The sequence below is a fragment of the Emericellopsis atlantica genome (assembly GCF_019669845.1).
Source record: "Emericellopsis atlantica unplaced genomic scaffold F5Z01scaffold_31, whole genome shotgun sequence".
Taxonomy (NCBI): domain Eukaryota; kingdom Fungi; phylum Ascomycota; class Sordariomycetes; order Hypocreales; family Bionectriaceae; genus Emericellopsis; species Emericellopsis atlantica.
In genome coordinates this window covers 1-22,971 of record NW_025764733.1, presented here as the reverse complement: position 1 = coordinate 22,971, position 22,971 = coordinate 1, and the positions used below count along the sequence as shown (strand labels likewise).

The 22,971-nt window shown below is 54.4% G+C and overlaps 7 protein-coding genes across 7 annotated transcripts; 5 read left to right on the top strand and 2 right to left on the bottom strand.

The window, feature by feature from the left end:
* The first annotated feature begins 1,481 nt into the window (after nt 1-1,481).
* Nucleotides 1,482-4,694, top strand: F5Z01DRAFT_332435 (uncharacterized protein). Its single transcript, XM_046259142.1, has 3 exons — nt 1,482-3,277; nt 3,331-3,537; nt 3,584-4,694. Exons 1-3 carry the CDS (start codon nt 1,973-1,975, stop codon nt 4,445-4,447), a joined length of 2,376 nt encoding a protein of 791 aa, XP_046114778.1. The 5' UTR covers nt 1,482-1,972; the 3' UTR covers nt 4,448-4,694.
* F5Z01DRAFT_664585 (cytochrome c oxidase subunit VA-domain-containing protein) lies at nt 4,623-5,675 on the bottom strand. Its single transcript, XM_046264116.1, has 4 exons — nt 5,399-5,675; nt 5,178-5,223; nt 5,006-5,123; nt 4,623-4,944 (listed from the first exon to the last, which is right to left on the bottom strand). The coding sequence occupies exons 1-4, from the start codon at nt 5,560-5,562 to the stop codon at nt 4,823-4,825; spliced, it is 450 nt and encodes a 149-aa protein (XP_046114777.1). The 5' UTR covers nt 5,563-5,675; the 3' UTR covers nt 4,623-4,822.
* Nucleotides 5,676-6,538: 863 nt separating this feature from the next.
* On the top strand, nt 6,539-8,098 carry F5Z01DRAFT_332281 (GNS1/SUR4 family-domain-containing protein). Its single transcript, XM_046259141.1, has 4 exons — nt 6,539-7,290; nt 7,344-7,413; nt 7,460-7,672; nt 7,726-8,098. The coding sequence occupies exons 1-4, from the start codon at nt 6,874-6,876 to the stop codon at nt 8,064-8,066; spliced, it is 1,041 nt and encodes a 346-aa protein (XP_046114776.1). The 5' UTR covers nt 6,539-6,873; the 3' UTR covers nt 8,067-8,098.
* A 1,242-nt stretch (nt 8,099-9,340) lies between these two features.
* On the top strand, nt 9,341-11,284 carry F5Z01DRAFT_628568 (uncharacterized protein; the record flags this gene model as incomplete). The annotated part of the gene is made up of 2 exons (XM_046261610.1): nt 9,341-9,657; nt 9,709-11,284. 2 exons carry the CDS (start codon nt 9,341-9,343, stop codon nt 11,282-11,284), a joined length of 1,893 nt encoding a protein of 630 aa, XP_046114775.1.
* Nucleotides 11,285-15,051: 3,767 nt separating this feature from the next.
* F5Z01DRAFT_677345 (uncharacterized protein) lies at nt 15,052-15,945 on the top strand (the record flags this gene model as incomplete). Its single annotated transcript, XM_046265346.1, has 1 exon — nt 15,052-15,945. The coding sequence occupies one exon, from the start codon at nt 15,052-15,054 to the stop codon at nt 15,943-15,945; it is 894 nt and encodes a 297-aa protein (XP_046114774.1).
* Nucleotides 15,946-18,334: 2,389 nt separating this feature from the next.
* On the bottom strand, nt 18,335-21,104 carry F5Z01DRAFT_332161 (glycogen synthase). Its single transcript, XM_046259140.1, has 5 exons — nt 20,832-21,104; nt 20,681-20,778; nt 20,349-20,624; nt 18,731-20,292; nt 18,335-18,667 (listed from the first exon to the last, which is right to left on the bottom strand). Exons 1-5 carry the CDS (start codon nt 20,911-20,913, stop codon nt 18,541-18,543), a joined length of 2,145 nt encoding a protein of 714 aa, XP_046114773.1. The 5' UTR covers nt 20,914-21,104; the 3' UTR covers nt 18,335-18,540.
* Nucleotides 21,105-21,820: 716 nt separating this feature from the next.
* F5Z01DRAFT_332139 (uncharacterized protein) lies at nt 21,821-22,971 on the top strand. Its single transcript, XM_046259139.1, has one exon. It carries the CDS (start codon nt 22,170-22,172, stop codon nt 22,908-22,910), a length of 741 nt encoding a protein of 246 aa, XP_046114772.1. The 5' UTR covers nt 21,821-22,169; the 3' UTR covers nt 22,911-22,971.

Genomic DNA, 22,971 nt, shown 5'->3' with positions numbered 1-22,971 from the left:
CAATCAAGTCCAGCTAGCGGTTCTCAATTTGAGGCTACCCTATGCCTTTTGCCCAAAACGGGTGGTAGCTATGGCAATAGAAATAATGAAATGGTCCCTAAGGCGGCTCCCCGTGATTTTATTTTGGATGCGATTTAACTAACTTGAGAGTCCCTAAGCTGCATCAATCATTAGTCGACACATCAGCTGACGACGGTTGCACACTGCCTGCAGCCACTACATTGTTTGCGATAGTCCAAGGCGCAGGTGAATGCCGCGTGCCATGTTGAATGCACAGGCTGCCCTTTGTCTCTGTACCTCCCAAAAAAAACACGCCCTTGCCTTCCCTGCGCGCCTATCTAGGAAGCGGCGCTCAACCAGCCGCTGTCAACCTAATGTACCTATCCAGCCGAATATTCATTTTCGATTCATTCTTCATCACCGCCTCGTCTTCCCGCCTTTTTTTTTTTTTTTTTTTTTTTTTTTTTTTTTGAGTTGACCAAGCATCTCCCGACAGCTTCTTTTGGCCGTTTGCTTCGTCTGCCGAGCAACGCTGTCTCAATCATCACGTGACGTTCCTGCCAGTACCAGGTAAGTACCTCTCGCAACATTAAAGGAATGTTCATTGATCGAGGAAAGATTTGTGCGGGTTTGTTAAACTTGGAAGTCCTCAGTCGACTTTCTGATCTCGGGGTGAGTAGGGCGCGGGCAACCTGTCCACCTGTCCACGATACCAGTGAGAACTGACCATCATCCAGGTTCACGGTCAAACGCGCACAGCTCTGTGCTGAAATGTCGCTCTCAACGTCAGAGGGCGATGAAAGCGATAGTTCAATAGCGACATTGCCTCTGACGCTGAGTGGGAATTCGAGAAGGTCACGGGAGAAAGGAAAAGGCAAGGCCGGACTGAATACCGCATCCAGTTCGTGGACATCTGGGTTAACAAGAAGGACCTAATCAAATGGTATCCTCAAGTCGAGAGCATACTAGATGCAACCAAGAAGAAGCATTTGGTTAGGTGGAAAGCAAATATCTGGGTAAGAGCCTCTGACGATACATGTTTTATCAAACGACTAACGAGAAGAAACAGGAGAGAGCTTCCAATGTTCCCTCGCGGCACCTAGCTGACTGGCGAGAAGAGAAGCGTCAGCGAAAGCAGCAGCAGGACGCAGGCAGGCGAAGTCGAGAAGTTACAGCCACGCAATCCTCTAAAACATCAACCCAACGGTCCCAACCGCTGGGCACACAACAGTCCTCTTGGCCTTCGCCTTCGCCGACACCTTGCGGGACTGTGAACAACGACACCACCAGCGCGCTACAAGAGATACCTGACACCTTTGGAAGCGAAGAATGGGATAGCTACTCGGAAATCCCAGCAGCTCAATCTGAGTACGACGCTAGTTCTCATGAAGCCTCCCATGCGGACTGGGAAATAGAGGTATCTGAGGAGCCACGCCGAGAAAGAGCAGAGGCCCTGAAAAGCCCTCCCTACCCATCTTCACGTCCCCTATCTGGCGAATCAATAGCGAATTCCCTTGAGGAACAATCTGAGGCTTGGGGTACAGTGGCATCAAAGGCAACAAAAGTCACGTGCCAAGCGTCGCACGAATCCCGACTGTGGACGCCACCTGGCGAAGCGGGTCAGCCAGAGCCTCTTCATCTACAAGTCACATCAGCCAACGAGCAAACACTTCAACAACAGGCCCGAGAGGCGCTCGCGGCTTTTCCAGGCTATCAAGACCCACGCGAGAGTTCTGTGGTTCCGGCTACTGAAGAAAGCCGGCCTCACGCAATTGACGAGGGAGAAATCCCGTCACATCAGCCTCAAAGTCACGACAGCCTGAGCGATAGATCTTGGCAGTCGCGATTGCGCGACATCGATAGTCAGGAACGCAGTACACATCGTCACGCTTTTTTAAACACGGTTCTGAACCGCGCTGGCCGGTGTAGGAGCTCTGGCACGTCTCGTTCTGCATCGCCCGAGTTCTCTACAATGGCGCCGAGCGGTCAAGAAGACCCCGAGGCACAGGGTCCGATAGCTCCCTGGGGCAATGATACAACCCTTCAGGGCGAGGCTCAGGCACATCCTGAGCCTCAACTTCTGCCAGAGCATTTCAACGCAACGATGGCGACCAGTCCTACCATGTCGACCGTCACCCCTGCTGAAGTGAGCACCTTGGGAGTACAGTCGTCCACCACACTTCCGCTACTGCCAGGCCACTCAATGCCGTCATCTGGCTCGCAGGCATTGTCGTCAAATTCAATACCCTTGGGCCAAACACCCCTGTCACTCTCAACGTCGCAGGCGGCATCACATAAGCCGTCCGCTACGAACTACCACATTATCACGATTCCTTTCCATAATAGCACCCGGGCACTATATTTTGCCACGATGCGATCCTATATGAGCACATTTGAGAAATTCAACACGACTTACAGCGCGGAAGATTATTCCACACCAGATGAGCAGTTACAGAGCGAGATCGAAGAAGCACTGACAGACCTGGTCTATACCTGCGACTATGGCGGCGAGTCCCTCGAGATCATGCCTGACACAGACATCGAGAAGCAGATGCGGCACGTCGTGGAGAAGGTTTCCAAAGTCCAGTTCCTGCACGAGTTGCTACCCGCGCTTGGGCCAATCAATGTGCTCATCGTCGTTGGCTCCGATAACTTAACACGGCTGATGATACACCTTATCTCACGCATTCACAAATTGCCGTGGTCTTGTCCCGAGAACCCTGCAGCTCAATGCGATCCACGGCTATTCACTGATGCACTGCAAGCTCCACGGATCACTATTGCTACGTCGAGGCATGCTGATGCGGGCGATTTCGATCTTATCATCGCATACGATAGGTCGTTCGATGGATCGGCCATGGCCTCGAGTATGGCAGCTGCCTCCGTAACCCAGTTAACCCCCACCGTTCTGAGACTCGTGACGACACTCTCGGTTGAGCATCTTGAACTCGCAATCGCCGGAGAGTCCGGCTCTGACCAGGGACCTATGGAGAATTTGGAAAAGACAATGAGACTCGTTTGGGCCCTTGTCCACACCCAGCCACTGCTTGACGGAACTCCAGAACCAGGGGAACCTAGTATACCAGACCAGGCTGAACCGCACCGCATTGCAAAGATCTTTGCTGCGTACCTCAACGGCCAAGTGACCGATCTCGACTACGAACCCGTGCAGGTGCCGACGCATATTCTGCAAGCTTTCTTGACACAATCATCTCCGGCTGCGTCATTGAATGAGGTAGCTGAAGACCACGCTGTTACAGACCTCAAGCGCAAGCTAGTACGTTCGCATGAGAAAGAGCGACGTTGGAAGAAAGATCTAACTAAATCTAGGAAGACGACGCGGACGATCCCGAGGTCCCTGGTAAGCGAATGCGCCGCTACTCGTGTATTCAGCCCCTCTTTCCGACCGACACTATACCTGTGCCGTCAGATGTCCGAAATCTGCTCAAGTCGGCTGGTCTGCGCGGCCCCCTCCAAGCCACCGGCGAGGACCAAGTGGGCATGCCCATCGCCATCTTACGAGCGTTAGCAGCTCAGGTATGATAATCATCATCAAAACACTCCACACTGCTGACAAGTCAAGCTTGCCGAAGCACAACGGCGCTCCCCGCAAGAGACCACCTTGGAGCTTGCGGAACAAGCGCATCTCAAGAAACTGGATGAGTTATACAAAACACATGAGGCGGATTATACCAAATTCGAGGAGGCGCAGCGTGCCCACCTACGGGACCGCGATCATTTTGAGAGCGCAGCCCGTGATTTGCAGAAGAAGTTGAATACCGAGGCCGCGCAGTCTCTCAAGCGCCAGGAGAAGGATGCTGCCGAGATCACCCAGCTTGCAGCGAAAGTTGCTCGACTGACTGCGGAAGGTGGTGATCCCCTCGTGCGGTCAGAGAACCTTGTCAAGGAAGCCCAAGGAAAGATCAAGGTGTTGGAAAAGCAGATTGATCAGGCAAAGGCGGACAGGGGATTTGCATTTGAGCAGTATCAGGCGGCATCTTCGACTGCGGAAGAACTCCGCGACGAAGTCAAAAAGCTGGCCGAAGCTAACAAGGACCTACAGCGCAGAGCCGATGCCAACGTTGTCGAGATTCATCGCATGAATAAGGATGGCATCGTCAAGCGGCTGGAGAACCTGCTGTCGGCGGAGCAAATCGCAATGAGGGAAATGATCCAGGAGAATCATGCACTCCGTGAGCAAATACGGCAGCTCAAGATGGCAAGAAGAGACACGAGACACTCCAGCGTGCCGCGTAGTCCGCGCACGGGCATCATGAGTCCACGACCTCAACGACCAGCCGGACCAAGCTCCGTTAGCAGGGGAGCCAGCCCTGCGCCGGTGATGGGTTCGCTTGCCGACATTTACAACGGCGGCAATGGGGCATTCTCGAGGACGCCAGGAGCCCAATTCACGTCGACGAGTAACGGCGCCGGAGACCGCTCTTGATCATTTTTGGGGCGTTCCATTGGGTGGTGGGCTTGTTCTTTTTATATCTCAGGCCAGAGCCTTTGATTTTCTGGTTTCGCATGGCATTGTATTTAAAATACCCAGCATTATAGGCATTTCGCGGATGGTTATCGATGCGACTGAGCATCAGGGCAATCACATCGATTCTTAAAAGTCCCTTGTCTTCATCGTCAGGCATTACCACTCAGAGTGCATTTGATGTAACAAAGTAAATTTGATCCGCCGCAAGCAACTCCCGTCTTCTATCGAATCATTCCTTCCTCTTCTAACATGTACAACAAGATCCCACGTGGGAGGGCTAGTAGATAAAAAGGCCGTCAGGGCGTCTTGGGGTTTCCTACGCTGCGTCCAAAATTATTTCTGCGCCTCGGGATAGAGGTCCTCCTTCAGCGGGACGCCGAGCTCCTCGCGCAGAGGCTTGAGCTCATCGAGGTACTGCTGGTACTGGCCCTTGTTCTCAACCTTGGACTTGATGCCTGTAGTTCATCATAACGTTAGCCGAGCTCCTTGCATATGGAAGGGCGGGGATGGTCGTACCCTCGAAGATGCGGACAGTGGTGGGGAAGTCGTTGACCCTCCTGGCGGCCTTGAGAGCGGCGGCGACGACGGAGGGCGAGGGGACGAGATCGTAGGCGAAGGCGTTGTTGAGGTTGCGCTGTAGTCGTACGAGTCAGCCCGGCTATCCTGCGACATGTAAGAAACACCTTACCTGGAGCTCAAAAACATCCTGAACGCTGTCAAACTCCTTCTCGAATCTGTTCAAGGCAACGCATTAGCCATTGACCGTTTTCATGCCCGATCGCGGCCGTGGTGACCGATGCTGGTATTTTCGCGTGGTTATTGTGCCAGCAGCAACGTGACGTCCACGATTTTTCTGATCCGAAGCGTGTCTGCCACCACGAGCCCCAATCGCCTCCATTCAAGTCTCACCTGGCAGAGAATTCCTCGAAGCTCTCCTCGGCGTGCTCGCCGCCGCTGCGACGGGCGATGGTGGTGCTGAAGCTGGCACGAGTCATCAGGGGAGTCGCGGGCGCACGGGCAGCGACCGAGCGGAAGGAGCTGCGGACAGCGGCGGTGCGGAATACGGAGTGCATGGCGACGGTAGTTGGAGTGCTTGTCGACGGATGGAAAGGAGGGGAGTTTCGTTCTCAATGCTAGGTCGAGATTCGGTTCGGGTTCGCAGGCGTGGGAAAGCTTTCTCGGGATGATGCGGTTGCAGTCTGCAGGTGTTTGGTGAATGAAGAGATTTGATTGGCCAGCTACTGACTAAGCCGTGGACAGTGCGAAGTCTTCAGTTTCGTGACGAATTTGATACGTGAACACTGTGTAGACACTGTCCCACTTTCAGCATGGCATGATTTTGACGGCAGCTTGGAGTTCGCAATGCTCAACAGGTATGGATCTCGCATTCTACGTGGCGGATCGAAACACGCGATGTTACGCCGGTGGTTTGTTGCTCATATCGTCGCGGATTCTATTAAATACGTGCCTAATGAAAAGCATCCGCCGTGTTATACTGAATGCCCCCGAGAAACATATGGTGTGTGTTGAGCGGTGCACAACGGCCCCATTTCAAGTACCATAACCAGAGTCTTTTGTACCGTTTCGGGTGTGGCCAATCCAGATGTAATAAGGAAGCAAAGAGATAATGAAGCTCCTTCATCGTGAACCCTTCAGCCACGCAAGTCACGTGAGTGCGAGATAGACTATTCCTCAGCTGCTTTTGTATTAAGCTCGCAACACAGGCGAATCACATGTTCGAGCTAGGCCCCTCAAAGCCGAATGCCATGATGGTGATTTGCCAAGGTCCAATCTCGGAGCCACGTCCGGGTACGAATGGCATTGGACATGTCAGCGCTGCTTTATGCGGGATTCACGGGGATACGCAATTGCGGTGACATTTTCGCGTGAGAAAGGAAGATTACAAGCAAGCGGCGGGAGACAATTACCTTCCTAGGACTAGCGTAGCGGGCCCATGTACCTCGCCTTGAACGGAGCCAACGGATTCCAGTGGAGGAGAGACGACAGGATGGATCGCGGCGGCGCGGGAGGGTCGATGCGAAATTTCCCCTTTTCGAATGGAAAGTACCATAATTATTAGCTGTCTTCCTCTCTCTCCTCCTCTCCCATCATCACAACTCCTCCTTGGACACAACTCTGGAGCGTCCTGTTTCACCGCTGCGGCGCCCTTCTCTTGTCGCGGCTTCTTAATTGCTTCTCTTCTCGTCATTCCTTCAAGTGCCTCTAATTACCTATTCAAATAAACCTCAGCACCCACGACCGCATCCCGTCGCGCGTGTTAAGACTTGCGCCGCACGATTTAAACTCAATTCGCAACGCTGCCCCCTTTCGAATCAAGACGTCCGTCCAGAAACGACAGCACCGCAATCAAGCAATTGCCTGTCATGTCGGCCCCCGCAACATTCTACGAGCAGCTCCCGCTGCCGACGGTTGACCGTCCCTTTGGCATCCACCTATGGCCCATCTTCAGCAAGGCTTGGGAGGCTGTTGTCGGATACCCGGCCGAGGAGTTCCGCTTCGTGCCTTTCGAGACGCCCATGTCGACCCTCAAGTCGACGAGCATCTTCATCGTGGTCTACTATGCAATCATCTTCGGTGGCCGCGAGATGATGCGCAACCGCGAACCTTTCCAGCTGAAGACCATCTTCCTCATCCACAACTTCTACCTCACCGCCATCAGTTTCATCCTGCTGGTCCTGTTCCTTGAACAGCTCATTCCCACCCTGGTCCGTGACGGCGTCTTCTACGCTATCTGCAATGTTGACGGCGGGTGGACACAGCCTCTTGTTGTTCTGTACTATGTGAGTGGGCACTTGATGCGCCTTGCAAGCCATCTTCGCTAATTGCTGAACAGCTCAACTACCTGACCAAGTACCTGGAACTCCTCGACACCGTCTTCCTCTTCCTCAAGAAGAAGCCCTTGAGTAAGCCGCTCCTCATGCGTCCGCGAAACAGGTGCTGACCTTACAGCCTTCCTCCACTGCTACCACCACGGTGCCACCGCTTTCCTCTGCTACACTCAGCTCGTTGGATCTACCTCGGTCTCCTGGGTGCCCATTGTGCTGAACCTGACTGTTCACGTTGTCATGTACTGGTACTACTTCCAGAGTGCTCGTGGCATCCGCATCTGGTGGAAGGAGTGGGTCACTCGTCTCCAGATTATCCAGTTCATCATCGATCTTGGTACGTACAAGCTAAGCTACCGCATTGGCCGTCCCACTGACTAAGACTCGCAGGCTTCGTCTACTTCGCTTCGTACACCTACTTCACCTCGACCTACTGGCCCTGGATGCCCAATGCTGGCAAGTGCGCCGGCGAGGAGTTTGCCGCCTTTGCTGGCATTGGCACTCTCAGCTCCTACCTCGTCCTCTTCATCTCATTCTACGCTGCCACCTACAAGAAGAAGGACGGCAAGAAGGGCTCGACCACCCGCAAGTCTCTCCGCCGCTTGTCGCAGGCCCCCCTGCCGGACCCTCTGCACATGGAGAGCGCCATCTCCAACAAGGAGGGCAGCAGCTCCGCCACGACCACCGGCGCCAAGACCAATGGTGTCACCACCCGCTCTCGCAAGGCGTAGACGGTGGGAAGATGAATCAAAAGGGCAGCGACACTGCTACCTTTGACTGGGCAGGTTACGGCCCCTAGTTGGCAATAACCTGCTCGCCTGTACCAATGACGACAATAGGATATATATGGTTTGCTCTTGGAGGTGCTGGAGTCTGTTGCTCAAAGGAGTTCCTGAGCCTGGCCGTGGTGGGCCTCCGCAGCTGCTGGCTGGTAGCCAGTGGTACAGGTCTTGTTTTTGTAAAGTCATGATGATGGGATGCGTGCATACATAAAAGAACAACACGTTTGAGAGGGTTGCATTGCCAGCGAAGTATGGTACGGTATCGGACATTTGGGTGGATGGCACGCATGGTATAATACTGCCTTGTAATACTTTTCTGATGATCGTTCTGTATAACGTCTACATCCATCATGCGCACGGGGCTGTGTGCGCTGGCGGAATAATCAATATTGGGTTTCACATGCTCAACATTCCTCGGAGTCATGACTGTCGCCGATTTAAAGCTAGAGGACAAACAATTGCCGTGGTATGGTGGAATCTGGAGAATTTGTATGGGACCACCAAATTCCATCCATACAGCTACTAAGTAAGCTTCCTTATGGATAGTCTGTACACAATTAGTACCTGGCAATTAATTAGAGTAAGGTAAGCACAGCGTGGCGCCGGCAGCAGGGTGTCGCACCAGTGTGGATGCTCATCCAAGCTTCCACCATACCTACCAATTACTGGATCATACCCAAGCTGTGCATCCAAGCATCTCCAGTCATCTCGCGGCGTCTGCGCCGACAGCAAGGCTGCAAGCCGAGGGCGCGAAGCAAGGTTGGGCGTCCCAGGCGATCGTCCCAGTCTCATGCCAGAAGAAGAATGTTCGCGCGAGCGTGGCGCGTGGAGAAGGGGTGAGAATCGGGGTCCCAGGGGTTGGCAAAGAGCGCAACCGCGTGCTCATTTGACACAGTCAAGCAACAAAAGAACCATATTGGTGAACAAGGGAGAATAAGCTTGATAAGAGGGAGGTGATCCATCAGCTTGTCTCAATGACTGCGATGCAAGATGTGGATGAAGAACCCAAGGTAATCAACCAGGAGCCGTCCTGGTCATGGATGATCGCCGCCGCCGTTTCGCTTCCAACCCAATCCCGCCTTGCGCTGCCCTTTGTCCCTGTGCTACATCCCTCCATCCTTCCTCAACAGTGTGCCTTCTCCCCAACTCACTTAATATTTCAACCGGTGATCGGGAAAGCCCTCTACTTTCCCCAGTGCTCTGTCGAGAACTTTCTCGTCACCATGAGACTTCCGTTCCGCCGCAAGGACAAGAAGAGCAAAGACAGCAACGACTACTTGGGCTCGGCGGATGTTGCCCGCCACCAGGGACCCCTCTTTGTCTTTCCACCTACGCACCACTCTTCTCAACTCGTCGCTGACCTACCGTCACGCGTCCTGCAGCGCATCTTCGCCTTTGTTTGCCCTCATGCGTGCGATGAGTCCTACGAGACATGTGAGGACAGCGCGTCCGATGCTGCCTGCATGCTCTGCGACCTGCGCGACCTGGCTCACTGCACGCGCGTGAGCAAGTCGTGGCGCAGGAATGCCGTGCCTGTCATGTAAGCTAATAGCTACTCAAAAGCTTTCTACACGCCGTATTGACTTGTCAGGTATCATTCTGTCCGCATAGACCCTGTTCATTACTGTTCCCTCGAGGCGGTCCTGGCCGAAAAACGCAAGAAGACGTCCCGCTTCGACTGCAATGGAATACCGGAAGACCCAGCACAAGCGCGTTTACGCCTATTCCGCCGAACCGTTCGCGACGATCCCACACGCCTAGGCAAGCTGGTTGAGTTCTTCAAGATTCCATACATGCTGCGCGAATCCTCCCACGTCGAGCTGGCACAGACCATCGCCGTGTTACCCAACCTGCATTATGTCGATTTGCCCGAGGGTATGTTTGCAGACGAGTCGAGCTTTGGAACATTGCGTCTTGAGATCCAGGCGCGCTGCCCCAGCATAAGGAAGACGACATACAGGAAAGGCTCGGAACAGAGCGTGGCTGCGCTGGCCTCCGGACGAGTGTGGACACAACTCGAGGTGCTCGAACTAGACGGCATCCACATCGATCCTACAACGCTGAGGCACGCTCTGGCTTCCTTGCAGCGGTTGCGTGCCTTGAAGGTGTCGAACTCGCACAGCTTCTCCGATGAGGTGCTGGTCGCTGAGGACGGGCTGCCTTCACTGCCACCTCTGGAGGAACTAGTACTCAAGGAGACCCCTCGCCTAACGATCAGTGGGTTAGGAGACTTCTTGTCGTGGCTGGAAACGCAGGAAGCGCTCAAAGTCCTGACGTTGCAGAACACCGGTGTGCATCCATCGCATCTCGGAGAAATTCTTGGCATGGCGACACGATTGAAGACGATTGTCGTACAAGCGACGGTGGCAGAGGCGTTCCCTCATCAGAACAGTGTGCAACCCATGGCGTCGCGGTCGCTCGAGACCTTGCGCTACGAGATCCAGTCGGCCAGTTCGGCTGGGCCCTATAGCTCGTTCGAGAGCGGCTATTACAGCTTCCTCGCCAATTCTATCTTGGGGGGCAACTTCCCACGGCTTCGCCAGCTGTATGTGCTAGACGATACAATGCCCGACCAGCTGCAAGGTCTGCCTCCGCCAAATGCGACCTTTGGCGCTAGTCGCGTAAGGTCCAGTAGCTATACAGCTTCCGGTGGCCGACCAAACATCCCTTCCATGCGTCTCAACGCAGATGGTGGCCCATCCCTCTCCCCACCAAGTGGTCGCGCCCGACCTATGTCCAACGTCAACCCCGCCAACCGCTTCAGCTCCAACAACCCATTCATGTCACACTTGCCGCCGACGCACCAGCTCGAGGTCTTCACGAAGAGCAATGAATTTGGTAGCTGGAACTTTGCACGCGTGGACTCGGTTCAGAAGCTTGAACCGCCAACATCACCGGGCTTCGCTCGCGACAGCAGCCGACGACCCATCAGCACATATGGTCTGGGTGGTGACATTGGTGGCATGGGGTGGGAGGCTGGCGAGGCTCGAAAGAGTGTCATGGTCGGCAACGGGACGGGGGCTTTCCTTGCAGTTCCAGGCCAAGAAGAGCCGGCTCCCCTGCCACCCTTTGGGGCGCCCCCTGGTGCTAGAGGCTCAATGGATTCATTCCGACCAAAGAGCAGTGGTGGTGACTCGATGAGGGGGAGCCGGGATCTATGGAGGTAGATGGGCCCCTCACCAGTACTCTGAAGAAGTGCCAAGGTGGCGGGAGGTAAGAGTACGATGATGGAATAAGTAAGACCTTTAATAAGAGATGGTATATGTGGATAGGAATGAGCTGGATAAGATACATGATGATACGTATGTCTATGGGGCCGGAAGCACCAAGGGGGGGTTGGCGAGGGAATCCGGGATACCATTTCATCACCTGCCATTAGAATATGACATCTAATGAATTGAACAAGCGAATGCAGTCTCCAGCTCTTACAAATGATTTTTTTTGACGTCCGTCCAAAGCCTCAATAACTATCCTCTTCCTCCAAGCCACTGCTGCGCCTCGCCCGTGTCAGCAACGCCTCGTGTTAGCAATACTTGGCACCAAAACCGGGGTTGGCCGCGATAGCATTCTCGCAAGCGACTATTCCACGTCATCTGAAGATACTATAATTAAGTCTTCAGTTCGTGGACTGCGTGGGGACGAGAGACAACTGCATGACGAGACCAGGCACAGTGTTGCGAGGATGAAAAGGTACCTCCTGATCATATACGATACGGTTTGTGTGGTGATTCCAGAACACATTGCAAAGTCGGCTATGGCAGAGGTTATCGTATCTGAAGCTTGCAGAGCCAACATTCTTCGGGTTGGTCGCGTACTATGAAAGCTACTCCGCGAGCATGAGGACCAACGCTCCAGCAGCAAAAGTCCGAGATTGAAGCAAACAGTTCAGGCTCCTTGAAGACCTATGGCTGATCATTTACGTAGTATGCAATCGTGAAATACAGGATCGCTTTAGTGCGTATAAGTAGGACGTAACTCTGCTCACTAACGGGGATACCGCAAATCCGCCGATCATATATCCAAGGGCCAACGTCATCTGTAGGGCTGGGCGGGACACTATCACTCGAAACCGCCTCTATCTTGAGGTATCCCTTCAACGTCACATTCACTGTGCTGCTCTGGGTTGTCGAGTTTCAAGACGACATATTCCATCAGCGGCGAATCCGACTTGGAGTGCTGTGCCTCAAGCTTGCGGCACTTAATGCCGACTGCGGGAGTGTCTGGGACCCTGATCATCGTGGATTTCGCCGCAGTTCACCTTTGAGCAGGCTTCCGGAGACCCTGTGGGATTCAAACGTCACAGAGCAGGATCCGAATCCTGGGATCGTGAGCAGAATCCCTCCGTCGTGGGCCAGACGATGAGATGGGGGGTCTTTCAGGGTCCAGCAGGTCTGTATCCCATATCAAAGGCCCAGAACTCTATGAATGTGATATCCCAGGAATTTCACGCTTGCGTTGACGAAATGAGCGGTGAGCACTTTCATTGTGTCCTGTCTCGACATACGTCGAGAGTCGAGACATTCGACATCAACAAGCACATGGGGCTACATTCCGCGACTCGGCTGTCAACGTCATAGCGTGGCTGGTGTGGCTGGCGTCTGGCTGGCGTCGGCCGAGTCCAGACTCCTAAGATCCGACTCCCGGGCCCATGACGCCGTAGGTTCCCCCACCTCGCGCCGGAGCACTGTACCAACTGTGCCCGCCATGTTGGAGGTCCCCGCGTCAGGGTCCAAGAGCTAAATAATCACTTGACAGCATCGTCGCTGATATCGCCACCAAGGGTCTTACAAGGAAGCCGCTCCTTTGATGACGACCAGAAGAAGATCACAACCATTGTGATTCCCAGTGGCATCGTGCAAATGGCAACTTGACACATCTGGAAGCGGCTGCTGACGGGTGGGTGTGTCCGCGACCTGTGTCTAGGGTTGGCGGGCTGTTACACAGGTCGCTGGGTCGGCGCGTGATGAGGAAGAATCGAGACATCGACAAGTTTGGGTAGACGCGACATACGACTCTGGGAGTTGTTCACAGTGTGCTTGGGCTACGAGCTTTGCATCATTGCATGGTGTTCCTGTCAGGTTAAAATTTTCTTAAAATGTCGGTCTAGTGACGATGCTGCGTGGAGCGTCGACGCCATTGGCAGAGATGCACTGCCGACGCACTTCACGAAGGGGTTACTACCTTGGCTAACGCATGCTATGATGGTGTGGTGCGCAAGACAACGCAGCAGCCCTTTGGAGAACCTGTTCATAGTGGCAGCAGCGGCATCATTGACCTGCCGATGGCGTGGGCATGCGTTGTTCAATGCAGCGTGAGCCCCCCGCTACGGAGCAAATGGGGGCAGATTGACTTGTCGACACACGGCTGACTTCGACAGACTTCGACGCGCCAGGAAACAATCTTCACGGAAGCGCCATGCTCCTTGGTATTGAGTTAGTTTCGTGGTCGGATTTGTCGAAGCCGGCCATCTCAGGCGAAGTGCAAAACAGGGTTGGGGATCTATTGCGTGGGTTGAACAAACTCCTTGCATTCTGGAAACCGCAATTGACATTCGCCGACGGTTTGTGTGGCTTTGAAGCCAATCACGGAGAGGCCTTGGTAGGTTGCAGCGACACCGTTACGATGTTCTTGGCAATATTATTATTGCGTTCGACCTGCCAGTCATCAGCGTTCGTCCTTGTCGGTCGACGAGTGGGACGACGAGATCAATACTGTATTATTACATAGCTTTTGACCAGACGTGGTGGATCACCCGACCACAAGCGGCGGTCGATGAATGCAATGATTTTCGCGATATCTGTTCGCCGGCATTAGGAATGTTCCTGCGATGCCCATCCATACTCGGATCACGAGCGGCTACTGGTGATACCTGTCTCGCGTGTAAGCACATTGTTTCGAGGTGAGATCGGCTGGCCGCCCTGAGGGTCATACCCAGGCCCGACACCGTAGGTATCCGTGTTGCGACGTGATCTTCGCAGCTCCAGCTGCTAGCGATAACGACAGAAGGGAATCCATGTTTAACATGCCAGATTCCCCCTACCTTATCCAGCAGCTGCAAGTCATGCGATGCGGTGGACTTTATCGTGCCTTGCCTTACCTTACCATACGGAGGGGAGGCTCCTGCTCGCTTCGGGACTGGCGTCTTCGCTCCTGCCCTCTTGCTGCTTGCGCCCTCGTAGATGTGAAACGCGTTGAGGAGCGGGAGGGAAAGAGCCAGTTGCAGCTGGCAGTCTGCCAAGAGCGGCTACTGTGGCGCCTCTGGTGGGCTAGCCAATCGAGGAGGATGATGGGAACCCCTTCTGATGGAAGTACACAGTGCGCACCGCTGCCAAGCTCGCACGTACAGCCTCATCCTGCAGGTGTGGGCCAACCATCTCACGGGCCCTTTCTTAAGTGTAATGCACCCGCCATCTCCAGCGCCTGTCTAGTCCAATGTCCCATTCATTGTCAAAATATCTGATTCTGTTCTAAGGAGCCAAGGAGCTTTCTTCTCTTCGAGCTTCCATTCTCATTGTCTGCTGGCCGACAAATTCACCAGCCTTTGTGTGCGCCGGCACTGCACACAGTACTCGCTCGCCCTTTGGCTCTGAACCCGGAGTTTCAAAGACACACCCACCCAACCACTTACACGATCGACTGCCCTTTGGCCCAGCCCGTCGGTGTCTCAGGACCTCCTCGCCAGGGAACTTGACTCTTTTTCACCCACGCTCCGTCTACAAAGGCTTTATTGCGTTATCGCATTTCTTGTCCTGCTGAGAACTTGGTCCCCCGTCATTTACATTCCGCATCAAGGCCTGGTGCGAACAACGTAAAGCCAGGACCTACCTACTTACACTGAACGTTTACGAATGATAAATTCTTCCTCGCCGCAATCAACTCTTCACCCTTTCCACACTCTACCACATCGATCATCTTCCCTAATAGTCTCGACAATATGAGTACAATCCAGCAAGCACCGGCGTTGCCACAAAGAAGCAACCGACGTGCATCGCGCTTCCTCGAGCCTATCAACCCCAAGACAGGCTTCCTCGACGAACAGCCGCCTCTCTCGCCCTCCCATCCGCCGCATGAGGTCTACCTCTCCTCAGAGGAAGAAGCTTCCTCGTCGGCGGACGACTTCTCCGACAATGACCTTGACTCGGACACTGAGGTGGACCCTTTGACGCCTGTACGCAAAAGCCAGGAGGACACAGCTCGCGTGGTCAACTTTGTCTATTGGGGCAAGCCATCTATTGTCGAACTTCCTCAGAGGTCGACCTCGCCGGAAACTATATACAGCACCTCTTCTCAGCCACGCAAAGTCCGACGCACGACCACAGAACCCATCACGCCCACTCGACGCACATCATTCTCCTCCACACACTCGTCGAGTCGGTTCAGCACAGTGTCACGATCGAGTACGGCTATGGGCAGCAGCCCACTGAGGCACAAGCCAGCCTTCCTCAGCATCGACCCTTGCCCTTCGCGGCCCGAGTCAGAACAGGCACATGACCCTGACAGGCCTCGCACGCCCAGGGGAAGCAGCAACTCCATGCTGAAGCGAACCTTGTCTCTGGCCCGCAAGCGCAGCAAGCCGCACTTGAACCAAGCCGCCACTCAGTCGTCCAATGATCTTCTCATCCGCCCAGTCTCCGTGGAACCTTACAGTCAGACTCCCTCCCTCGATCCAGAAGCTGCTTTGAAAGCCACCAGGAGGAGGACTGTCATGGTTGAGCCACCACCCATCCCAGAGGACGTTCCTACCAAGCCCGTTTCGTCAAAGCTCGCAAAGGGTCATTCGCGACTACGCAACGGCCTATCTATTTCACTTGGGCGACGCAAGGCATAGTCTGCCTTGCCCTTTGCATTTCATACACCATTCAGTTGTTTTTCGCATGGCGTTCCGGAGGATTCGATGATACCTTTTGTTGTAAGGCGCACTGCCTAGGCCAGGCGTTTAGAGATGCGCTACGATTCTTGTTTAGCCGATAAGATTGACCCTCTCGCACCCTCATGATACCAATGTAGACATAATCACACTTTCTCATCTGGTTCAACAACCGTCAGCCGTTTCATGCGAAACCCAATTCTGAGTGACACGAGGCGAAAGACTCAGACCCGCAGGACTAGCATGTCACTGTACTCATCATAGCCGTACAGAAGTAAGATTAAGCCGCTATGATAGTGCACAGCGCGCGGCGGCGGCGGCGGCGGCGGCGGCGGCTACGACTTGGCGGCGCGTGTGTGCCATTGTGCACTCTCGTCTTTCCCAGAATGCCATCCTACAACATGAAAGCTCCATTGACGAAAAGCTTGATTCCTCGTCTTGATGGCTGATGCATTGAAGGATAGTATGGGTCGTTAAATTTCCCCGGTGTTCTCGAGGGTCACAAGCGGAGCACGGCCGGCCGTATGCAAGTCATCGCCTCAGCGTGACTCGCGCCAATGGCACAGCGCGCATGACTTTCATTTCAACGAGGACGCAGATCCACGTGCCCGGTTGAGGTTTTAGCGGGCTCTCGGGTCTCGACAGGACAAAGATCCTATTCACGATTTTCGCATTGACGAGTTCCTTCCGCTCTGCGATACGAGGTCAACAAGTACACTGTACAGTACGGTGATGTTGTCTTGGCACTCGGCGACAGAACGCTGGGGGTAGGGATGTCGGCGTGCAGGGGGTCGTCTGTGATCCAGTGATCCTCGACCCCAGGTTGATTGATCATTGTCTGCAATCAGGGCGGATCACGGGCTTGATAGTCTATTTTTTCTGTATCCCTGATCTTGGATCTGAACCACCCTGTTTTTATACGGTGAGGATGCTTAAGGCTAACACTCGCCCAATCCAAGGGGGTTTCGACTTTGAGGCAGAGGGAGGACAAAAGATAGGAGGATGATGCCAAGGTGGTTCGGTTCCTCGTCCACCCAGCCGCCTCGCCCAGAGAAATAGATACCCTTGTCCCAATCACGCCCACGACCCGCCGACTCTCCTGAGACATGACATGGACCTCAGTCAACCCCAAACATGCACCGCGTGGTGGATCATGAGAAAACGTGCCAACTCAGACTAACGTCTATCTTTCCTTTTCTCTCCCAGTATGCTGGGATAGCCTGGGACCTTATTTTAGTGATCAATGCCAGTGGATGGCAGTGCTATTTCCAGTCTGGTATCTGCGACTGGCGCGAGCCACATTCTGCGCTCGCGCCAGCGTTGTGATGGGCACGTGAGGTACATACACTGTACTATTCGAACATCATCTTTGTACGATTACAGAACAGAACTGCTACCGTCGCATTCTCCCTGCCTTACGCACTTACCAAGAGGGGCATTGGCGGTTCATCACACGCACGGGGGGTCTGCCTGGGGATCGAAGCGTTCCTTGCAGATGCTGCGTACGGATATGCAAGGTACGCGGGCGGGCAATCGGCGTTAGGTGTTCCACTTTGCGAGTGCGACGCTGGCCCCATTTCGATCTGGACTCGGAAGGTGTCGGCTCGTACTCCGTACCTAGTGATGGTAGCATCACAGAGCAGTGGACGGGTTGGCGAGGGATGCTGGTCCTTGCGCATTGAGCGTGTAGTTTCTGATTACGGAATGTTTCGATCGGCGAGATTGTCGAAGGTGTTTCTTGCGCATTGTCCCTGGAGGAGAATTCATTACAGATGTTTATGAGGGCCGGTAAGACGGCTGGTGACTTTGGAGACTGTGCTAATTACATACAGTGGAGCGATCTGTCAACATGACACGAACGTGCATGCTTGGCCTGACGGTGTCAGGTCATTGCACAGAGAGCTGGTAGTCTGCGGAAAGTTGGCTCGTTGGTTGAGTCGATCAAGCAGGGTGGCCTGACTGCTCCAGGCTGATTGCTCCAGGACCTTGTTGATATAATATTGGCCAATATCCGTAGATTGTCGTTCATCAGTGAACCTTGGCCCATGCTCGCTCTTTCGACATATACAATCTATCTGAGTCTGAGAACGACCCCAACTCATCTTGTCATCTGACGCTGTGTTGGCACGAATAGCAGTCGACATAGACTTCCTCGCACGGTCTTACCATGTCGATACATGGCAAGCCAATCTTCCCTCGATGCGAAGTTGAAGAATCTCTCCTGTGGCGGGTCTCTCGCCTTATCGGCCGCCCGCCCCTTGGATGAGGTACTGCATGGCCAACAGTGCGCGCAAGCACAGACACAAGCACAAGGAACTCATGTTCAATGCCGTATTCCATAATCTTTGCTGTTTGAGTGCTACGCAATGACTGATTACCAATAATCATACTACCCATGACCCGGTTCTCCACTATACAGGAAATGATGTGGGAAAACAAACCCCAAGATGCAAACTCTTTCCTTCCTCGCGCAAAGCGATCACCCCGTCACCCCAAGTGCCCCATGCCAATTGTAGCTGGGGCTATCCAATAACGGCGTCTGGTGGCCGGCTAACCCTAACTGCCGTTGATTGGGGCTCCAGCAGATGGTTGCGGCTGGCCTGGGCCGGGAGGCTGCTGCTGCTGCTGCTGCTTTGTCCGCAGAGTGAGCGGGAAGGGGTACTCATCGGGATCCTCCTCGGCACTGTCATTTGATTGTCAGCATGGGATGCGTTATGCAAGGCTTGAAGGGAAAGGGGGGACTCACGGCAGTTTCCAAGCGACATAATCCTCCGTGTTCAAGCCCTCGCGTCCCTCCTGAAGACTGGCAAAGTCGCCAGGCGTCATCATGCCAGTGCGGTCACGCGGCGACCCGGGCACGGAGAAGGGTCGCGAGATCTTGACATCGGTGCCGCTGAAGAAGCCTTCCTCGTCCTCCTCATCGCCACTGAAGGACGTGGGGTAGGCGCGGCGCAGGGCCAGCTGGCGAGCCTTGACGTACTCCATGCCCATGCGCTTCCAGTCCAGGAGGTCGCTGAGGCGCTCGGTGCGGTTCCTCTGGTTGATCCTCTGTCGGCGGCTCTTGTTGCAAAAGTCAAACATGTACGAGGTGAGCTGGTTGACAGAGTCATCCACACCCTTGGTCCGACGGTCGACAATGTAGATACCGTAGTCGCTCGAGTTCTCAATGAGCTCCTCCATGTAGCATCCGAAACCGGAGAGGTTGCTTGTGATGCTGGGGACGCCCATGACAGTGCACTCGGCAGGGGTGTAGCCCCATGGCTCGTAGTACGAAGCAAAGATGCCCATGTGGCAGCCACGTACGAAATCGTCATAGTCAAGGGGAAGAACGGGGTTGGCGGAGTTCAAGAACTCGGGGTGGAACACAACCTTGACCCGATCAGAAGGGTGGTTGAAGAGCTCGACTCGCCGGATCTGGTTGAGGATGGGGTCCTCGTGATCGTTGACCATGTTATGGGTAACAATAGGAGGGAGACCATGCCTCTTCATGGCGAAGAGACGGCGACGCAGGAGGATACGGTCCTGTGGGGAGATGAGCTCCTTCTCATCGGGGAGGGGCTCGCCCTCGTGCCACTTCAAGGACCGCTCGAAGATGCGGCGGCCAATGCTCTGCTCGATGACGTGCGTAGTATCCCTCAACGACTTGATGACGGCCTGTCCCTTTAGGGCCTCCACCGTGAGAGAGGTGGTCTGCGCGGGCATGATGATGAAGGCAACCACAGTCATCTTGCTGCCAGCCGCCTTCAGTCGGTGGTTCAGGCGAGCCAGTGACTCAATGAACATGTCGACACCCTTGTTGCGGTATTCATATCGACCGGCGGTGAAGACGTAGAGTGTGTTGTCGGGTTCGAAATCGTAGTGGCCATAAAAGTGCCCGCGAACAAAGTCGTGGATCTTTTCCTTGGCTTGCTGGTGAAGATTCTGGAACTCGTGTACAGCGGAGAACTTGGTCACGTTGAGACCGTTGGGGAGCACACCATCGGGCTTGCGCTTGAGAAGATGCTCGGACTCGTACGCCGTAATGTGAGAGACCGTGGTAAAGACATCACAGGCGTGTGTGGCCGCACGTTCTATGCAGTAGCGGTGGTAGATGCCGCGCTTGCCAGCTTCGGCGTCGACATCGAAATACTGCAAGTTGTTGTAGAAATCAACGGAACCGGCGCAAAGGTATCGGCCGAGAAGGGTGGCGTGGGTTGTAAAGATGGTGGTGACATCGATCTTGCGCCTCTTGGTGAGGGGCAGGGCTACACCAGCGAGCCACTCGTGGAAATGGGCAATGACTGCCTTCTCCTTCTCGTGGCACACAAACTGCACCTTGTCAGCATGTCACAGATCAAGAGCAAGGATGCTGAGCAACAACTAACCTCGCCGAGGAACCATGCTACAAGGTAGCCAAAGACAATGGCCTCGTTGGTCTCGTCATCGCCAGGAGGACTGGGGATGCTGGCAGCGTTCCAAAGATCTGCCTTCCACTCGTTCAGATAACCGTAGGCCGTCTTGGTGTCAATGAGGAGCACCCTGGGTGCGCCCTCGATAAGCCAGCGGCCGTACATAATGTGGATGCCGCGCTCCTTCATGCTCGCCATTGTGGCAGCGACAGCTTGTGATGTAGGCTCCATCTCCTCGACCTCTACAGCAGCCTAGCATTTTGTTAGCGCGACGACTTATGATGCGCTTATACAATGGGCTGTCGTACCGATTGGTGGTTGAGAGGCCCAATGAGGCAGTATCGGTCGCCATACTCAGCGGTGGTTACGGGCGCTTTTGACTTGATGACGGAATAGATGCCACCAACTGTTGACACCATTAGCACGACTCATGGGCGACAACGGCAGCAGAATTCCTACCTCGGTGGGCTACCTCTGTCGCGATCTCGAACAGGAGGTGGTTCTTCACATCGCGCACCGGCTGCTCTCCTTCAGAAGCCATGGCGCCGGTAGTAAGCTCGAGCGTCGCTTGGAGGGACTGTTTCGGGCGGCAAGGCGGGACGAAGGCTCAGGCTCAGGAGGGAATTGTAAGATGTAGCGACGCTTCTTCGAATCGGCAGAAGCTGCAGAGGATATCGAGGAGGGTAATTGACTAGGTAGAGGAGAGACGGCAACCAAAAAGTTGGCGTTGCTAAGGAGCGAGATTTGCGCGTTACCCCGGCCGATCGGCGATGGATACTGTTGCGGATAGTATGGGCCTGAGCTCTGGGTCGAAGGCTGTCAGTACGTACTTGATAGGAAGCGTGGCAGGGAATGCAAACCAACACCAGGTCAGAGTCAAGATCGAGTCTTTGGGCGAGCGATATTGAGGAGGAGAAGGTGGAAAGGAGGAAGAGGGGGTTGCCACAGAGTGATGTAGCACCCGTCTGAGGCGAACGGTGATGGGACAGCGACCGCATCGACAGACAGTCTGGAGGGCCACTGGAGGACGCGGGCGAGGCTGCAGGTGGGAGGGACTGGACTGGAGTGGGGCAGGCGCCGGCGCCGGCTTGCAGGCTGCAGCCCAAGCAGTTCATTCTCTGCTGCCGCGATTAATTGCAGTCATGAACATCCAGCCCCTGACCCAGCTGAGACGCCACCTCATGTCAATTCATTGTTAGCGCCTGGGAGAAGCGAACCAGACCGGGCTGGGGCAAAGTGGGGAGGTTGGAGTGAACTGCTGGAGCAGAAGCGCTTGCAGCGGTCCGACGACGGACAGAGGCACTTGGGCAGGCAATGGCAATCAACTTGTGCATCCTCTGAATAGCATCATCACTGCACAAGTGTGCGGTGCACAGCAGCGGCCGACCTTCCACCAACTAATAGTAATAAATTCACTCACAAAAAGTCGCGATACCCATGTCCGTATTTTTGATCAAATTTTCCCTCTCAATGGTGTTGCAATAGCCCACCTGCAGAGATCTTCGGTTCGACACTGGCGAAGAAGTATCTGCAAGCAGTACGGAGTAATAAGGAGTTGTTGACCCCAGTCCACCAACCAAGGACACTGGACTCGGCGCCCCTCGCTATCCTTTTCCGCCAGCTGCAGCGGCCTCTCCGGACCGAGACCAGACCCTTTGTTGAAAATTTTCAGCCTCAATTTCGAAAATATCACCCGGGTGCTTTATGTCGCGCAAGTCTTCACTCAACATTTTCCCCCTTTGTTTTCACGAGTTGTCGTCGGGCGATACAACCTTCGCCTAGTATCTGGGCTAAGACATGGGGTGCATGACTGACCCTGTGGTTGGGCCTCTCCAGTCTCCAGTCCAGAGGAGAAACTCAAACAGCCCTCAACTCCTCACACACAGCTGGCCCTCCTCTCCAACTTGGCATGACGACATGGTTTCGTGCGGGGGATGCTCCAAGTCTTGGTCATGTGCCTATGTTACTAAACAAGCTCTGCACGTTTTATCCGTACGTATTACAGGCACCACAGGAAAACTTGACAATGGGCCCGTCTTCGTAGCATTGAGCTGCAGCGACCCAGCTGTGTTCTTCTCCATGCTCCGGGGCCCCGCGGTCGCCAGCCTCTCGCCAGCAAGTCAGAGGTCGAGCATTGTTGCTGTCCGCAACAAGACCCACAGGCTCGGCCCACCCCCACGTCCTCGATACGTTGCTCGATACGTTGTGGGAAGCGACAGACATCACCATCGACATCATTCTGCGTTGCAAGTGACGACGTTGCGAAGCGGCCTGTGTGGAGTTGGAGATCCATTGCCAGTGGAAAAAGGCAGTCCTTGTCCTAGGATGTTATTTCAACGATCTTGTGACGGATTGTGGGACAAAGTGAAAGCAAAACCCAATATCAACACAATAATCTTAGTCCATCTCGCCGGGAGGTTTTTCATGAGTGCCGGCGCGCAGGTCTTTAAAAGCGAGCTCCCGAACAAATACCCTGGAGATGCTACTAGCGCTGACCTACATTGGTGTGATGATGAGCCTACCTTACAGCGGGGCTAGGCTCGATTGAGATTCTGCCGTTAGCGGTGAAAAGGTAACACCGGAAGGGTGAGAACCTGAA

Bases quoted from the DNA above. Each gene is read 5' to 3' on its own strand.
- F5Z01DRAFT_332435 (XM_046259142.1), top strand. From the start codon at position 1,973: ATGGCGCCGAGCGGTCAAGAAGACCCCGAGGCACAGGGTCCGATAGCT. The intron at 3,278-3,330 runs GTACGTTCGCAT...AACTAAATCTAG, and splicing joins CAGACCTCAAGCGCAAGCTA to GAAGACGACGCGGACGATCC. The intron at 3,538-3,583 runs GTATGATAATCA...TGACAAGTCAAG, and splicing joins TACGAGCGTTAGCAGCTCAG to CTTGCCGAAGCACAACGGCG.
- F5Z01DRAFT_664585 (XM_046264116.1), bottom strand. From the start codon at position 5,562: ATGCACTCCGTATTCCGCACCGCCGCTGTCCGCAGCTCCTTCCGCTCG. The intron at 5,124-5,177 runs GTAAGGTGTTTC...GTACGACTACAG, and splicing joins AGGATGTTTTTGAGCTCCAG to CGCAACCTCAACAACGCCTT. The intron at 4,945-5,005 runs GTACGACCATCC...GATGAACTACAG, and splicing joins CACTGTCCGCATCTTCGAGG to GCATCAAGTCCAAGGTTGAG.
- F5Z01DRAFT_332281 (XM_046259141.1), top strand. From the start codon at position 6,874: ATGTCGGCCCCCGCAACATTCTACGAGCAGCTCCCGCTGCCGACGGTT. The intron at 7,291-7,343 runs GTGAGTGGGCAC...ATTGCTGAACAG, and splicing joins CTCTTGTTGTTCTGTACTAT to CTCAACTACCTGACCAAGTA. The intron at 7,673-7,725 runs GTACGTACAAGC...TAAGACTCGCAG, and splicing joins CCAGTTCATCATCGATCTTG to GCTTCGTCTACTTCGCTTCG.
- F5Z01DRAFT_332161 (XM_046259140.1), bottom strand. From the start codon at position 20,913: ATGGCTTCTGAAGGAGAGCAGCCGGTGCGCGATGTGAAGAACCACCTC. The intron at 20,779-20,831 runs GTAGGAATTCTG...TGGTGTCAACAG, and splicing joins GACAGAGGTAGCCCACCGAG to TTGGTGGCATCTATTCCGTC. The intron at 20,625-20,680 runs GTACGACAGCCC...ACAAAATGCTAG, and splicing joins GGCCTCTCAACCACCAATCG to GCTGCTGTAGAGGTCGAGGA.
- F5Z01DRAFT_332139 (XM_046259139.1), top strand. From the start codon at position 22,170: ATGGGGTGCATGACTGACCCTGTGGTTGGGCCTCTCCAGTCTCCAGTC.